The following is an 18,054-nucleotide window of genomic DNA, read 5'->3' on the forward strand; positions in this document are numbered from 1 at the left end:
TATAGATATAGATATATAGATATTTTAGAGTCCTAGATAGCTGACAGAGTGTGTACTTTGATGATTTTTAATGGTCCCATCAAACCATTCTGTGTTAAGTCTAGAAACTGTTGTGTGTGAAAATCCCAGGAGATCAGTAGTTTCTGAAATACTTAAACCAGCCCGTCTGGTAGCAACAATCATGCCACGGTTAAAGTCACAGAGATAACATTTTTCCCCGTTCTGATGTTTGATGTGAAAATTAACTGAAGCTCTTGACCTGTATCTGCACGACTTTATGCATTGTGCCGCGGCCACATGATTGGCTGATTGGATAACTGCATAAATAAGCAGATATACTGGTGTTCCTGTTAAAGTGACCGGTGAGTGTATATTTGTTTAACATGCATTATTAAACAATCTCCCAGTCAGTGCAACACATATCCAACATGTTTTCTTTTTATTGCAGACCCCATTCATAGACATATCCCTTAACAGCCTCTGAAAACTCAGTTGGCTTGTAAGATTAGTGGATGGGTCAGGTTATCTTATGCTTTTGTGTTCTATAATCCGTAGTCACACATACTGAGTTTACAACCTGCTTACAACCAGAATCCACCAAGGTCTGATGTGTATCCATTTGAATACACAGGTATTCATATTGCTCCAGCTTGACTGGGGGAGGGACTGCAGCACTCTTTTTTTTTGTTGATTTATATTTGCTGATTTATCTGATGCTTTTTTCCCAAAGCAGCTTTAAAGTGAGACAGGGTACAACTGAGCAGTTGAAGGTCTTGCTCAAGGACCCAACAGTGGCAGCACTGGGATTTGAACTCAGAAGCTTCCGATCAGTAACCTAAAAGCCTTAGCCATTGAGCCACCAACTCCCTTGAGCTTCAGCTAAGCACAGCATCATTTGCAATATATCTGCCTCTCACTGGTCACAGGCAGCCTGCTGAAAAAAACAGATGCATAACTAGGCTGCTGATGACAAAACAGGTTTACATCATTCCTAATTGCCTGTTCATTCTCTCAGACCCCTCCTTCCTAACACAACCGACACAACTTTTACTTGGGATTTTTCAATAGCGTGGGCCACATCAGTATTTTTGTAAGCCCTTGAAGCACCATATACTATGCCTATTCATTTTTAATGTATTATTATCTAATCTATCCATTACCACCAATAACCTAGGCTCTGAAAGTGCAAAAGGACGAAAGGATTAACAGGGCTAACCGAAACTACTCAACTGTATTTATAACATCGTAATGACATTTATAAAAGGTCAAAGAAGTCATCATTATAGTTCCATATTTAACTGCACAAATGAATGGATTCCTTAATTTATTTGATAATATTTGCCTGCTATGAATCCTAGACAGTGTGAAAATCTTGAGTGGTAGGTACTATGGGCGTTTCAGTAATATTTCTGGAAGTTCACGCCATGTTTGACTCAAGGACTAGACTTACCTTTGTCTTTAAGCCTAAAAAAACTACAGGGATAGAAAATGCAGACTGATGAAGTACAGCTACCAGAGTTAATACAGTGTAACATAAAAGCAGCAATAATTTAACAATAAGAAAATAAACAGATGAATATGATATATGAATGAGAAGATGGCAAGCATTCAAATAGTGGAACTCTTGTCATGTATGTTGCCAATATGTAGTGCATGAATAGTCACTGCAAATGTGATTTAATTTAACAATAAGATTTCCACCCTTATTATTCATCAGCTTATAAACTAGCACATGATCCAACATATCCTATCCTATCATGTACTTACAGTTAATTGCGGTCATTAGGCTATTTTATCATGCTTGTAATTTGCTATTTTGAGTAAAATGAATAAAATAATATCATTAATGACTGACCAAGCACTCATCTGCTTCACTTAATTATGCACACAACTCCTCTCTGAGGAGAGGACAGTTTTGTCTAATAATAAACATTTATTTGCCTTTTTGTAGAGGGAGCACCATCACTGTGTAGATCATGATATTATCAGCTACCTAGGTCTTTATGTAAATGCATGTACATGGCCACACTCAGAAAAACATCATTACCATGTTAGTATCACTGCTGAGCTAAGAATGGCCCACCGCTCAAATAATATCTGGTGAATGGTGCTCTTATGGTCTTATGGTCCCTTTTCATTGATGTTTGAAGTAAAGCACCATTGTCAAATTAAGCAATAAGAAATTGTTTACCTACAAAGTGACCTATATAGTAGGTGAACCTGATAAAATGGCCAATGAGTTTAGCTACAAATAGGTGCATGTTTAACTGAATAATCTGCTTTCTACCTGATTCTTTATTATATACAGTAAATCACATCACCACTTCATATCTGATTCCATATTAGATAAATCACAATTTAATATCATACATTCTAGATTCTAGTCCATAATATCTACTGCACTTCATCACCATGTCTCACCATGTTGTAAATGGAAATATTTGGACTAACCAATCTGGATTAACCAAAAAGCATTTTTTACACTGAACATGCCTATTTATGTAATGGAATTGAATTTTATTAACATACAAATGTATTCCATTTTAAGGTGAAGGATGCATTCCCTTTGAATATGAAGTCCAATTGTAGATACAGGACAAGAGTAGGACGAAGGAAAAAAATGGTGCCAGGCTGCATGATGGACTGTATAAAAGTTATTAAGGTAAGATTCTCATTGTCAAGTGGCTTTATAATGGCAATGCTAATAACTAATCCATAGTCTGGTGAAAATTCTAATTTACATAATCCTCAGCACCAGTTAAGACACATTTGGTGTCTGACGTTTTGCTTGTTTAGTTTTGCACTGGCATTTTTGAGGCCAATCTAGCAGGTAGTGGAAGCCTATCTCAATCCAAAAACTTTTTTAGAAATCAGTAAATGCATAAATGCAATTCTTTCGGCTGTTTCCGTTAGGGGTTGCCACTGTGGATCATTTGTTCGCATATTGCACAGTTTTTATGGCGGATGCCCTTCTTGACACAACCCTCCCCAGTTTTATCCAGGCTTGGGACTGGCACTGAGAGGGCACTGTTGTATGTTCCTTGGCTGGGAATTGAACCCAGGCCACAGCAAGAGTGCTGTGGCCTAACCACTAGTCCTCCAGGGACCAAAGTGGATCTATAGTGTCATCTACATAAAATCTAGCTTCTACCAGTTTCTACCAAAACCCTTTGTAGATTCTTTAGAAAATTAGATGTTTTCTCTCAAAACTATATCATTAACATGTGTTTGCAGTGATGATCGATTTGATCATATTAAAAGACAAAGGTAAATGTACACACATTGCAAATGGAAAGTGATTGGCTCATCCTCCAGAGATCATCTGGCTGTAGATACTCCTTACACTGTGATTGAATCAGGCTGGCATTAGGTAAAAGGTGGTTCCCCACAGAAAACATCATCAGGTTATTTTTAAAAAGCATTAAAAAGAGCACCTCCATAATATGACTCTAGTTCTATTGTAATAGGTGAAAATACAGTTTGCTGTCATTTATTTTACCACCAAACAGAAAACCCCTTCCTTGGCAGAGGAAAAGTAAACACTGGCTGCACAATAGAATAATATCTGGAGATTCAACTCCTGCTGTGCTGACAGGTGGTTGACTTCCCACACTGTACATAGATAGTGTATATGCATATTGCCCAGGAGAACTGAGATCAAACCATTGTTTATACAGATATCAATATCTAGGTACAAATCACATGTTAACCCAAGATATCTATGGGAACATGTGTTTCTCTAAGGATCATGCCTGCTGCCCAGGATACTTTGGACGTGACTGTTTTAAATGCCCTGGAACTGTGGACAACTGGTGCTCGAACAATGGCAAATGCCAGGATGGCCTTTGGGGCAGTGGGGAGTGTCTGTGTAATGAAGGGTTTCATGGCACAGCGTGTGAAATGTGTGAGCCTGGAAGATATGGCAAAGACTGCAAATCAGGTAACATCATTATATGCTCTCACTTCAGTCATTTTGTAGACAGTGGTCATTCAGTCCTAGTAAACAGAAGTATGTGGGTTTAAGTCCCAAAGAATATGGTTGCACTCTTGAGTGCTTTGTAATTTTCTTCTTTGTCTGTTGTTGTTCATGTTTCTTATTGTTGCCCTCAAGGGTTTATGTCTCATAACATATCATTACATTTCTTGTGTATTGGGCAGGTTTATGGCAAAGTGTTAGTGTAAGTACTTATTGGAGGAACTGAGGAACATATTCTTCCTCTTCACATGGCTTGTGGCTATGTATGCAAAAAGATTATTTAATGAATGTACACTGGTTAACACTAAAATGTCAGGGCCAGGACTCAAATGCTGGTCTGCAGTGAGAGAGTCAGACACGCTACCAGTGAGCCACAGAGAGGTGATGAGCTCAAGCGCAGAGATGGGCTCAAACAGGGTGAAAGTTCAAAAGTATTTAATAAGTCCAAAATCCCAAAAATGCAAACAGAAAAAGGGCAGAAACAAGGAACAAAGGTTATCCACAAAGTTCATCTGTGAAGAAATTCACAGCACAAAAAACTCCTCAAAGAAGTGCACCAACAAAAGAGTTTCTCTCAAAAGGAAAACAACAGTCACAAAAACGTTTGCTACAACAGTCAAGGAAACCCAGGGAAACTTACTCAAGCCATGACGGGCTGATAACATTAAACAACAAGCCACAAAACTAGGGAACAGGGCAACTTAAATACACATGGGGAAACTGGACACAGGTGGCGGTAATGACAATTAACAAACAGAGAGAAAACAACATGGAAAACACAGCATAACCAGTCCAAACATAAAAATCAACCCATATATTATATGGGCCTCGTGCTGATGGCATGATAAGGTGGCATTGACCCAACCCCTCTCCCTTTACTCTTCCATGCTTAGTGTTTTACATAATAGGCTACTCTTAAGATTACACAAACTAGGAGCTATGCACTAATTGGTGAATGTATATCACCAATAGATGGGGAGAGTTCAAGAAAGCACCCAGTATCGGACTTGGCCTCTGTGTTGTTGTGACAAAAACATACTTGCTGGACACTCAGTTGTCCTGTGTTACTACACAGCTGTCCATATACAAGAACTTTATCATTGATCAGAAGTGCAAATGCATTAGCAACCAATTACATCCAAGTAGGGCTTTATTCTAGTATCCTACTTCACCACTTTCCACTTTTTCACTAGCTTACAAGTCATGTATATTTTATTTTCCAGGTTTATGAAATGCCTGTGATGATCTTCTTGTCCTTGTTTGTCTGTGAGCTGACTGCCACTCTGAATTATGAATTATGATAACTTTTGCAGTCTCTAGAGTTACTTTGATGTCTGGTTACATTTTCAAAAGTGGTAGTGAAGTTGTAAACCCCATTAAAAACACTGCAAGGTCCTGCTTTTATAGAGAAGGCTGATTTAAGTACCATACAAATTAAGCAAGAATACATATTTCTCTCATTTTAGAATGTCACTGTGAGCATGGAAAATGTCTGGATGGCATAGATGGTAATGGCCAGTGCATCTGCTACAAGGGTTGGAAAGGAGTGAACTGTTCTGTAGGTCAGTGCTGCAAATTCTATTAGAATATTTCAATAAATATACAATGATTTATATGTTGTTAGTAATGTTTCTTGTTCAACCCTGGAAAATCTCCAATAAAGTTGCTTAATTTCATTTTTCAGAGATCGTTAATGATGAATGCGGAGGCATTTGTGATCAAAATGCCAAGTGAGTGCATAAGACAGCACACTGAATTATAATCTGCTCTCCATCATGTGCAGTTTTTGTTACTATGTGCTGCTAATGAAAACTGCTTGTTTGTGTCTGTATAACTTTTCTTTCAGCTGTTTTTCTCCGGGTTCAGGAGTAAAACCAACATGTATCTGTGCAGCGGGTTACCATGGAAACGGCACCTTCTGTCAAGGTCTTGTTTAAAAGAAAAAAATATTTGATATTATGAGGAATAATGAGAACATGATGCATATATACACTGACTGACCACTTTAATAGGAACACGTGTACCACCGCTCATTCATGCAATTATCAATTAGAAATTATCAGTGGCAGCAACACCATTCAGATATAGGCCAATAGCTCGAGTTAATACTCAAAACAAATATCAGAATGGGGGAAAATGCTATTTCAGTGATTGGAAAAAGACAAGAAGATGTTTTTCTGTTCTTCACCTGTACAGTTTTGGTGGAACTTGATGTGGTAGCCCATCCACCTCGACATTTGTCATATTGTATATTCTGAGATGCTTTTCTGCTCACCACAGTTGAAAAAGTCTCTAGTCTCCCTAATTTAGTGTTATCCAATTCCCACCCACCAGTCACGTCTCCCCTATCATACAACAGCTATACCAACTGAGGAAAGTGAAAGCTATGATGCATCTCTTCAAACTGCTGCTCATGCTTTGTCACAGGGCAGAGAAACACGTCAGAGAAAAGTGCTGTCTGCCCCCTTCTGCTTGCATGAGCTCACAGATGCTTACAATTGGCTAGTGTCGCTGTGATTAACATGGGAGAGAGAGAGCTCTCCTATTAACATGCTCTCCGACCCAGAGAGCACTCCTGGCCACAGATGGCTGTGTCATTGCCAGGATTCAAACTCACAATCTCAGGACAATAGGGCAATCACTTGGGAACTAAAGAGTGATTATGTAAGTTACTGCAGCCTTCCTGTCAGCTCCTACCAGTCTAAGCATTTTCCTCTGACCAGTGGAACTGCCACTCACTGGGTGTTTTTTTTGTTTTTTGCATCATTCTTTGTAAATTTTAGAGGCTGTTGTGTGTGAAAATCCAAAGAGTTTGCTAGTTTCTGAAATACTCAAACCACATGATTGGTTAATTGCATGAATGTGAAGGTGTATGAAATAAGAACAGAGCGTAGGAAACAACAAAGCTAAGATCCTGTGGGACATCCTGATCCACCCAAATAAACAAGTAATAGCCAGAAAGCCAGAGTAATAACAGATAAGGAGCAGAAAACCGCAGTGGTGAGAAATGTGGCAATCCCATATGAAAGTAATATCCAAATACGAGAAGTTACAGAAATACCAGGGAATGAAAAAGGAACTAGAGAATGTGGAAGATAAGATAAAAGATAGCTACATCAGTGAGAGGAGCACTCAAGGCCGTGAATAATAAGGGTGTTTACAAGAGTGAAATCCTGGAAAATCCTGTTTTGCTTACCCATAACTGAATGATTTTTTAAAAAAGTGTCAATTTATGTAGCTAACTTGCTACACCTCCTGTCTCTATCCACCTATTTGTAGCTTACGATTATATGGCTGTTGCTATGGTTAAATCTCAGAAGGCGTTATCATTGCTCAGTGGTTTCAATCTATTTTGTAACAAACATTAATGTAAGTATGTAAAGGGCTTTGCTAAAATTGCCTACATAAACTTTTTTTTAGGTATAAAAACTGGTTACTGTTTGGGTGATGACAGTGACAAACTCCATATTTTTATACCTTTGAACTCGGTTTTACCATGGTAGTTTTTAAACAATTGCTAACAACTTCATCAGTGCAAGTTTACATTTTATTTAATACTTGACCATACTTAATTTCTATTAAAATTCCTGAAATAAATACACAAAGGTATACACTCCATTCAAAACGACAAGAGAAGAAAAGATGATGCTCTTCTCTCCCTCTGCCACCTCTTGGAATGAAATAAGTTCATATATCCATCTGGATAAATAAAAATAAGCTAAGTAGGTCCATCCTTCCATATTCTGTACTGCTTATCCTACACAGGGTTGTGGGGATCCTGGAGCCTATCCCAGGGGACTTGGGGTACAAGGCAGGGGACACCCTGGACAGGGTGCTAGTCCATCACAGGGCACAATCACACATGCACACACACACACACACACACACACACACACACACACACTACAGACAATTTAGAGATGCCAATCAGCCTACAACACATGTCTTTTACTGGGGGAGGAAACTGTAGTATCTGGAGAAAACCCCCAGGAGAACACAGGGTGGAGGCGGGAAACATTAAGTAGATCACTCCTTGCAAACAGAACAGCTAACACATTTAAAAAAAACAATCTATTAAAAAAAATTAAATCCTCAACTATCATTTTCATGAGAAAACTAACTAACTAGCCCCCTAAATGAAAAATCACTTCAAAAAAGCTTTCCCTGATGACTAAATGACATAGTTTGTGGCAGAATGCCAAATTAGAAGAGATCAGCAAGCATTCTTTCAGCATTTAACAAGCTAACGTTATCGATCAAATCTGTGCCAAGTAAAATTAGATCTGGAAAACGGGATGTCCTCATTCAAATAAATACAAATTCACATACTACTCATTAACACAGTGATAAGCATTAGCCTGGTAGTTACCTCTCCTGAGCTACAATGTAGTATTAAGAATTAAGTCTGCAAGTCAAGGTCTCCATGTGGAAAAGTGAAGGGAGGAGGAGCATAGTGAGGGGGGCGAGGCATATGATTGAAGACAATGCCCAGGATATTTTCTCTTCAGCTGGCATTACAATCAGCCTTCATGTATTAAATAACTCAAATGATGTAAATGATAACGTTCAATGAATAGGAAAGCCTAATTTCAGACATATCTACTATAATCTGTGTCACCAGACAATGTCTTATCAGGAAAATTTTACTGGCACACAGCAAAAAGTAAAAAAGGTCTAGCGATGTCCTTGGTTTTAATAAAAAAAATTTGGTACACTGTGCCCTATAAATAATTTCTTTCTGTGTAATTAAATAAAGATTTTAATAAAAATCATTAATGTTAGTGTAAAGTCAAGAAAAAGAAAATCAACCAAATAAAATGTATTGAAGCAGAATATCTTTGCCATAAGCACTGAGTTTCGATGTGACATACATTGTTTTTCATTGCTGTTTACAGGGAATTATTTCTGAGAAGACAGCTAATGACAAATAAATGTCATTTATTTTTCCTAATTAAGTGATGCAATGGCAAATGCATAAATACAAGCCTAAACCATTATTTATACTCACTCTCTTGATTACATTCTTGATTACAACTTCTGATGAGATTTGATTCAGAACTGCAATTAAAGTTTTGACTAGATCTACACTAGAAGTGTGCTGATGTGACAAATTAATGCACATCTGCCACCCAATCAGAAAGTATTTTACATGGCCATGGTGTAAATATAAAAAGAAACTCTTCCAGAGGGTTATTTATTTATTTATTTATTTATTTATTACAGAAATTGACTTGTGTGCCACCAGTAATGGTGGCTGCTCAGAACATGCAACATGCACAAAAATCTCACCTGGAGAAAGGAGCTGCACATGTAAGAAAGACTACACTGGAGATGGAACTGTGTGTCTAGGTAAGAGTTTTTAAAACATCACCAATATTGGAGAGTATGCAAAAGACCCTGAACCTTTCACTGATCTTATTCCCCTCATAGCTGATTGAGTAGATTTTGTCATTGGCTTTTTCTGGCAGCATTGTTTTGAACCAGTTTATATTCTGACATTCTTAGTCTTATAAGTCCTCAGACTAGCTCCTTATGTCTAATTATGTGTCTTGACTTTACAATTTAGTGGTGAGCCATTATCTCCATTCTCTGTTATTATGCCAATTCATCATTTTGTAATCACATCCTCCTCCACTCTTGACACTTGTAATTTTTTTTCAGTCTGTTAGTAAATATAAAAATCTGTGGTGTATTAATACCTGTATGTAATACATATGAGTAGATGAGCTCCTACCAAATAAAGAAGTTAATGTCAGTAGTTTGACTGATCTTGTGGTAAACCACACAATCTAAAGTGTAAAGTATATTTATAACTAAATTATTATTATAATTATAACTAAAGGTAGCTTATGAGTATAACAAGTTTAGCTTATGAGTAATTTCTTTCAGTGTATGACCATGCTATTTTTGCTGTTTGTTTTTTTCAGTAGAGGAGATAATATTGAAGTGACCATAATATTGACCATTATTAAGCATATCATTGTTACATAAAAAAATATTACACAGTATAACCTTGTTTTTTTTCTTGTTAATGGTGTCCTCATACAAGACAATAACAGACATCTCCTATTTATTATGAAATCAAAATGCCTGGTACATTAATGTGACTTGCACTACTAAACAACATACACTATATGGCCAAAAGTTTGTGGACACCTGACCATCACATGTGCTTTTTGAACATCCCATTACAGATTTTGTCCCCCCTTTTCCTGTTTCAACAACTTCCACTCTTGTGGGAAGGCTTTCCTCTAAATTTCGTGGTAGTGGTAGCTCAGTGGTTAAGACGTTAAGACACCTGACTGGAAGGTTGAGAGTTCAAATCCCACCACCACCACCAAGCTGCCACTGCTGGACCCTTGAGCAAGACCCTTAACCCTCAACTGCTCAGTTGTATAACTGAGATAATTGTAAGTCGCTCTGAATAAGGGCGTCTGCCAAATGCCATAAATGTAAATGTAAATTTTGTAGTCAGTGTTCCAGTTAATCCCAAAGGTGTTCACTGTGGTTGAGGTCAGGGATCTGTGTGGACCACTTGAGCTCTTACACACCACCCTTGGCAAACAATGTCTTCATGGAGCTCACTTGTACACAGGTGCATTGTCATGTTGGAACAGGTTTGGGCCTCTTAGTTCCAGTGAAGGGAAATTGTAATGCTACAGCATACAGAGATACCTTATACAATTGTGTGATTCAAATTTTGTGGCAACAGTTTGGGGAAGAACCACATATGGGTGTGAGGATCCAGTGGCCACATATCTTTGGCCATATAGTGCATATAAAGGAGGTGGACAAAATAACAGAAACCCATAATAACAATAAAAGCTGATGAAATTTCAATATCACATTATCGTTTGATACATACAGTATATTTGATCATAATGGTACTGTAGCCACGATAATAAAGTTACCATTGTTCTGATATTTACCTTAGTTTGGAACCACAGTTTATTTTTTACCTAAATCCTGATTAATCCTCTGTGTTCTTATTTAACAGAGATGGACCCCTGTCTAGTTAATAGAGGAGGATGTTCTGAAAATACAGATTGCATCAAAACTGGACCAAACACAGTAAACAGTATTACTTATTAACATCATAACTATTATGACATTAATATTATTAACCTTTTTAATCAAATTGGTATTCATAAAGTATTGTTTAGAATATAAGATAGAATGCCTATAGGTATGTATTTGATAAATATATTAAAAAATATATTTGTTAATATTACAAATATTATAATTATTTTAACAAAACTCTAATGCTAATGAGGCAAACTGTTAAAAACAGCTAGGCCATGATTTACTAGACCCTACTTTTTGTTACAGCTGCTTCACATAGTACTTGAGAATCCTCACTGGACACATGGCTGGCCTGGGCACATCCTAATCAGCTCTTGAATTTGGCCCATCAGTATTATTCCAATATTTAAAATATGTAAATACACACTTACGTGGTACTCAGATAGTCATATGTGAGATGTGTGCAGGATGAAGTGTGCCAAAAACAGGAATATTTCTCAGTTACACACAATTTGGTTTTTATTTCATGTGCATGGAAGGAGATTGGAGTGTGCATGTAAATTGGAGACAATACTTATAATGAGCATTGAATTTTATATGGCTTGTTGATTCTTACAGTAAAATGAGGAATTCTACCTACTTAAAGTGAATTGTAACCATAGCAGATGACTGCTCAGTCAGCTTATCCATTAAACTGTGGGTGCTGTTTGATGCTCTTCTCTAAACTTTCTTTAGAGAAGAGCACCAAAAGATGTGCACAATTCATTCATTTTCCAGATATATTGATATGTATCACTTTCAAAATTAAGTTGCCAACTTTGAATACAGTCCTTTCTGATTATTTTACTAAGACATAATTTTTGTAAACATTCTCATTATTAAGACTTAGTAAATTGTTTTAATTTGTCTTCATCTGGCAGAAATGGGCTTCCATAAGTTTGATACTAGCCTGTTGGTCATAATAATTTGCTCCTGTAGTCACCGTACCCATAGTGGAATTCATAGTTGGTAATTTGCTTTGGTAGTGCAAAATGTATGTTGACACCCTCCTGTATTTTGCACCTTTATTTAGAAATACCTCAAATTGCAAATTCATTAAGCAAACATACAAAGACAAGACGTGATATTTTGCTCTTTTGTAAGATGCAATCCTTCACAGATCCTGTTAGTAAAGCATCTTGCATGTTTCTTGTGGGTGTTATATGTGTTTTACATGTATAAAATCCTTAATACCTTCTTTTATTGTTAATCATTGAAGAACTGCTTTGCTGAACTATAGTATATTATCATATTGCAGGCTGCATGTATTTGTAAACCAGGCTTCGCTGCGCAGAGAAGACTCTGCATGCCGATAAATCCCTGCCTAAAGGTATGTGATACAAATATAATTCAGGCATAATAAAGTTTTTTAATTAGTCAGGACCTCAGTGAGGTTGGTAATCTATAACATGAATAAAGAAATAAAAGTATTTTTGTTTGTGTTTGGTTTTGTATTCACTGTAAAACTCATAAATTGTCCTTGGATGATTTTTGAGAAATTTAACTTAATATTTTACTGCCTTCAATGTGAGGTCCATAAAGAATTATTGCTTAGGTACAAGCACAAAACATAACATTTGGATTGAAACGGCATGAGAAATTCAGGGCAAGATAACCATATAGTCTAATACAATGGCTTTCAGTATGTCATGTCAACACTGGAACCAGCAACAAACTCCATTTCCCAGAACACACCACGGCCTACAAACATGGCCTCCACAGACTACGCTAGTCAGGCTCACACTGGTTGTCATGTTCGCACTCTCCTGATCAACAACACAAGGGCTCAATCACACACAAACACTATATAAAGGATTCTCAAGCTCTCACACAGAGCGAAGTATTGCTCAGTGTTTATTGCCTGACATACCAAGCCTTTGTTCACTGTTCACAATATTGGTTTAATACTGATTTATGATCTTCTTCTGGTTGCCTGGTTTCATGAATCTGGTTTTTGTCCCATTCAGTCTGTTTGTTGATCGCCTGAGTCTTTTTATGAGCCCAAAACTTACCAAGGTCTTATAGTTTGAGATGGTCAGAAAGTCAGCAAAAAGGAATACTTTGTGGAGTTCCCTATGTGCCAAAATAATCTAGAAAATAAATTCAGCTCATTCCTTCACAAAAACAAAGGATAATCCACTAACCCTAACTGCCGTAATAACCATAATTCAAATATTTATGAAGATTTAGACATGCAGTTTGCCTGATTCTAAGCTGGAACCTATGTTTTCATTAATTGTTACCTCAGTTAGCCTTCTACCTCCACTGCAATTTACAAGCTAATATTGGACACAAAAGATGACTTGGCTGATCAACTACATTTGGAAGTAAACTGTATATTTTCACTGCATTTTTTCCTTCAGCATAAGCAAAAACAATTTAGCCTAAATAATCTGGCCACATCTGCACCCACCAATGACAATACCCTGGTGTCGCCTGAAAAGAAACACATTGCTTTATTCTTGTCCTTCATGGCATTTAATGTTCACTACCATGTCACTTGAGTTATTTTGTGGTCTTATTTAAGTAAGAAATTGAATATATAACTGTGCATTTAGACTAAATGAAAACACATATATTATACTATTATTACAGCATTTCATATGCTTGTTTCATGTAAGTTAAAAACCTGCACTAGAAAGAGCAATAGAAATACCAAGAGAAACAAATAATGCCTTCAGGTTGTCTAGGAAATGAATGATATGCCAGTAGGTTGTTTATTTATCATCCAGGACAACGGAGGCTGCAGCCCCAACGCATTGTGTCAATACACCGGCCCGGGTGAGAGGAACTGCACATGCCGATATGGCTACAAAGGAAATGGTATCGAGTGTATGGGCACCGTCAGTAGAGTGAGTATCCTCTGTTTAAGAGACAACACAAATAGGAAACTCTGATAATAATGGTTATGAATATGCAACAATTAATCTGGATAAGGGCAGAAATTTTTTCATGCCCTTTAAAAATTAATAATGTTATTGCTTGAGGCAGGAACTTCTTCACAAAGCTGCTGCTAATTGGTTCCGGAGAAATCTCGGAGTAAGTCTCAAGGCATTCTATACAGTTTTTTAATTTGTCTAATATTAGTTTAATAAATGATAATGTGACTAAGGCTTGAATTACATTCAATGTATGGTTTTGTATAGGCATCAAGAGTCAGGGATTTGTACAGTAGAGGACCGTTCACTGTATTTGTCCCTCACACAGATTACATTGGAAACTACTCGGTATGTCATTTTAAAATTTTTTAAGAAAAAAAAAACTGAAAATGGTTCTTGATATTTGTAATCATGTATTTGTTAAATATTGGTGTGGTTTCCTGGTGTACGAATGCACAACTGAACCTGTTTTTGGGGTGGTTATTATGCTGAAAGTCAGTTTCTACCAATCACAGCATGATTAATCAATATCTTTTAATATTCATAGTCATTTATCATTCTGTTGATTATTAAAAGACAAAGACATGTAGGTGATTCACAGATAAACAGACATCATTGTGTCTTCTGGCATACTGGTGCCTTTGTAAACCAAAAATCATAAGACCAAGATAGCTGTCTAACGTCAGGTAGCATAGAATGAAATCTGGTAATACCTGAAATACCAAACCTCTAATTTTATTGCATAGAACAAACGCGATAGTATGAGCTATGCAGTAATCTTCTGAATTAATACACAGAGAATAGTTTTAAATGTTAGCTCATAGTATATTCCATATAACATACAAGTGCGAACACACACTACTTCAACCAGCACACACACACCATACACATACAATCTGAAACTTGCTTTTAGAAGACAACCACAAATCAACTTTGAAGAGAACATACTGTATATTGCATTATATAGAGAAAAGCTTATAGCTGGGCCACTTTCAGCCCCAAACTGAAATAACTCTTAACAATCTATGACTTCAGCAAATTTTTGACTTAGATTTGACTCAAATGTAATTGTAAGCATTCCAAGTAAATGCCTTAAATGTGTCTGCTTACAGGTGGACCACTTTTAGTCCACATTTAACAATGACATCATTGCTTTAACATTAACATGATAGTTTTTTAAACTCAAATATTTCTCATATTTGGCCCAGAATTAGTTTTGCTATCTGCAATTTGAGACACAGTTTAAGAGTGCTAATTGGTTTTCTTTGCTGTAGTTTAGCAGGTAGCATTACCTCACTAGCAATATTTCCATCACAGCAACTACTTCAGCAGTGTGTGAGCTATATACCTCTAAACTATTATCCTCAAACAAATGAACCCTTTTCTCAGTTTGTGTTGAGAAAATACTGAATACTGTATTTCATAGTAATTAGTTACCTATAACAGATCCATTCTATCTGGGAAGCATGACTAACCAGACAGAACTTTGTTCTTCATAGTAATTAAATATCATAGAAATCTCACTTGGTACCATTAGTTAGATGGAAGCATCAGGGGTAATCAACCACGGTCCAGATGCAGACCCAGAAAAGTATTTTAGGGGAACAAACTGTATCAAAGCCAATAAACACGAAAAAAATGGCTGTATTTCAGCGACTCTAGTTTTCATGTATCCACATGTTCCAATGTGGCTTCGGTAACAGTTTCTTAGCTGCTACTTAACTAATCACATGCAGTTATATAAATTATTTAGCTGAAGGCAGCTTGGCAGACCAAAGACTATAGCTAGAGGCCTAGAAACATTAATTCAGAAAGGGTTTTCACAGAATTTAATAGATTTTTTTTTACAAATATTTTACTGACCCTCTCTGGTTTGAGTAGAAAACTGATGACATTGCTTGTTAAAAAAAAAAGATGACAAATGCAGAATGTTTAAATACAAAAATACAGTTGGAGAAGTATGCATTTATTCTTCATGTATCAAATTCAAAACAGAGTCCATGGTGCTAGTTGAAAGTGGAAAATGTTTTGTATCTCAGTGGTGCTAGTTATACCCATGAACTAATCATTGAAAGCCTTATAATGTAACTGTTATTGCCATTCAGTCACGTTAGTTAATTATCTACATAACAAGACCTTTTTTTGATACATTTTATTTCAGTACATCTGCTCTAGGTTATAGTTTGTTATATCCAAATGATTTTTGATGATATTTTGTTCTTTTGAACAGATTGACTTATGGGAGAGTAAAAACCGTAGCCCAGATCTGTTGCGATACCACATTGTAGGCTGCGAAGAACTCTCTGAATCAGAACTTAAGTCTATCACACGTGTGGTTGCTTCTTCTGGGCATGTGTTGAATTTCAGCGTACGAGATGTAAGCCTTAACAGCTGAACCAAATAATTTACATTTTTCCAACACAAATGTCAACATAACCAAGTACAAATTTATATCTCATTTTTATCTTATTTTCACAGGGTGCTGTGTACATTAACGGTGATACAAAAATAATCACTAGTGACTATGAATGCTCTAATGGAGTCATACATTTCATAGATAAAGTCCTCATCCCATATGAACTGAAGAAAGAAACTGCAGGGGTTGAAGAAACTGTATGTATTTTTGTCTTATTCATTTGTATGTTTTCATTTGGAAGACACTTTTTCTAGAAAGAATTACAAGTGAAGCAGACTTCAACCCAAGCATCTAGCTATTCAAGGATTTACAGTGATACAGTGTGCCAGCAACTGACCAGAAGCAAATGCAAAATGGTTGTTATAAGTAGAGGGACAGAAACTAAACACAGAAATTAAACTAAATCAGTCAAGCTAAGTAGAAAAAAAAAGATTATCATGGTTAACCACTAAGTACAATTGTTTATGTTAAAAATGCTAACTAAATATATAAACCTTTCAACACTTCAGTTCATAAAGAAAGTCAGTATTTCTGTCTATATTTATATTTCAGTTGAATGTTACTACCGCAGCAGAAACATATGGATATACCATGTTTGGCAAGTTGCTACAGGTATGTGCACTGCTTGAAGTACCCTCGTTAGGCCATAAATGCCTCTGGTTATTCTTTAAAAGTACTTTAATCTATGTTATTGCTAGTACCTGGTCCAAAAGGCTATTTCCATGTGCCCTGAACATGTAATAATGCATAAACTATTAAAAACAATCAGTGTACAATACTGTTTAATATATACAGTCCCCTCCGAAAGTATTGGAACGGCAAGGCCAATTCTTTTGTTTTTGCTATACACTGAAGACATTTGGGTTTGAGATCAAAAGATGAATATGAGATGATAGATCATAATTTCAGCTTTCATTTCGATTCAGTTTTATTTGTATAGCGCTTTTAACAATGGACACTGTCACAAAGCAGCTTTACAGAAATAAATACAATTAAATTAAATTAAACCAAAATAAATTGTAAATATGTGAATTTATCCCTAATGAACAAGCCAGAGGCGACGATGGCAAGGAAAAACTCCCTGAGACGATATGAGGAAGTAACCGTGAGAGGAACCAGACTCAGAAAGGAACCCATCCTCATCTGGGTGATAACAGATAGTGTAATTATAAATAAATCCCTTCTATAACTGTGTACAACATGGACAAATAGTGCAATTTCCTGATATTTACATCAAAATATGTAGATGTAAGTAGCAAAAACAAAAGTATTGGCTTTGCAGTTCCAATACTTTCGGAGGGGACTGTATGACCAAGAAACTCTTAAAATGGCCTATAAACAGCTCCATATGTCGGCTCTCATTAAAAGTGCCAGGAACCATGAATATGCAAATTGTCTTCCTGCCTTCCCAAATAGCTAGCCGGCTAGTAAATTAGCTTGAAATTGCCATAAATAGACACAAGTTGGATTTCCTGTTTTGTATGTCACTAACATTATTGAATTTAGCTAGCTAGCTTAGCAAGTATGTTCTATGGCTAAAAGTTTATGCATACCACAGTGACATAATTTTCATATCAAGTGTGATTTCTTTGAGCCTATTTTGCTGTATCACAAACTGAGTTCACATAATGTTAAGAAAGTCTTTGAAAAAGAAAAAATAAAATAAATAAATAAATAAATACATGTACTTGTAATCACCCATTCAAAAGAATTTAGGCATT

The 18,054-nt window shown here is 36.4% G+C and overlaps 1 protein-coding gene across 1 annotated transcript in view; it reads left to right on the forward strand.

The window, feature by feature from the left end:
• stab1 (stabilin 1) overlaps window positions 1-18,054 on the forward strand; it is an 88,193-nt gene that overhangs the window by 32,405 nt on the left and 37,734 nt on the right. Inside the window, exons 37-50 of the mRNA XM_026932816.3 lie at window positions 2,549-2,662; window positions 3,745-3,940; window positions 5,443-5,538; window positions 5,661-5,706; window positions 5,823-5,902; window positions 9,200-9,325; window positions 10,974-11,047; window positions 12,297-12,368; window positions 13,771-13,890; window positions 14,030-14,077; window positions 14,185-14,265; window positions 16,148-16,294; window positions 16,396-16,530; window positions 16,886-16,945. Coding sequence (XP_026788617.3) covers window positions 2,549-2,662; window positions 3,745-3,940; window positions 5,443-5,538; window positions 5,661-5,706; window positions 5,823-5,902; window positions 9,200-9,325; window positions 10,974-11,047; window positions 12,297-12,368; window positions 13,771-13,890; window positions 14,030-14,077; window positions 14,185-14,265; window positions 16,148-16,294; window positions 16,396-16,530; window positions 16,886-16,945 — 1,395 coding nt within the window. The remainder of the gene's footprint in view (window positions 1-2,548; window positions 2,663-3,744; window positions 3,941-5,442; window positions 5,539-5,660; window positions 5,707-5,822; window positions 5,903-9,199; window positions 9,326-10,973; window positions 11,048-12,296; window positions 12,369-13,770; window positions 13,891-14,029; window positions 14,078-14,184; window positions 14,266-16,147; window positions 16,295-16,395; window positions 16,531-16,885; window positions 16,946-18,054) is intronic.

Source organism: Pangasianodon hypophthalmus, chromosome 20 (genome assembly GCF_027358585.1).
Source record: "Pangasianodon hypophthalmus isolate fPanHyp1 chromosome 20, fPanHyp1.pri, whole genome shotgun sequence".
NCBI lineage: Eukaryota > Metazoa > Chordata > Actinopteri > Siluriformes > Pangasiidae > Pangasianodon > Pangasianodon hypophthalmus.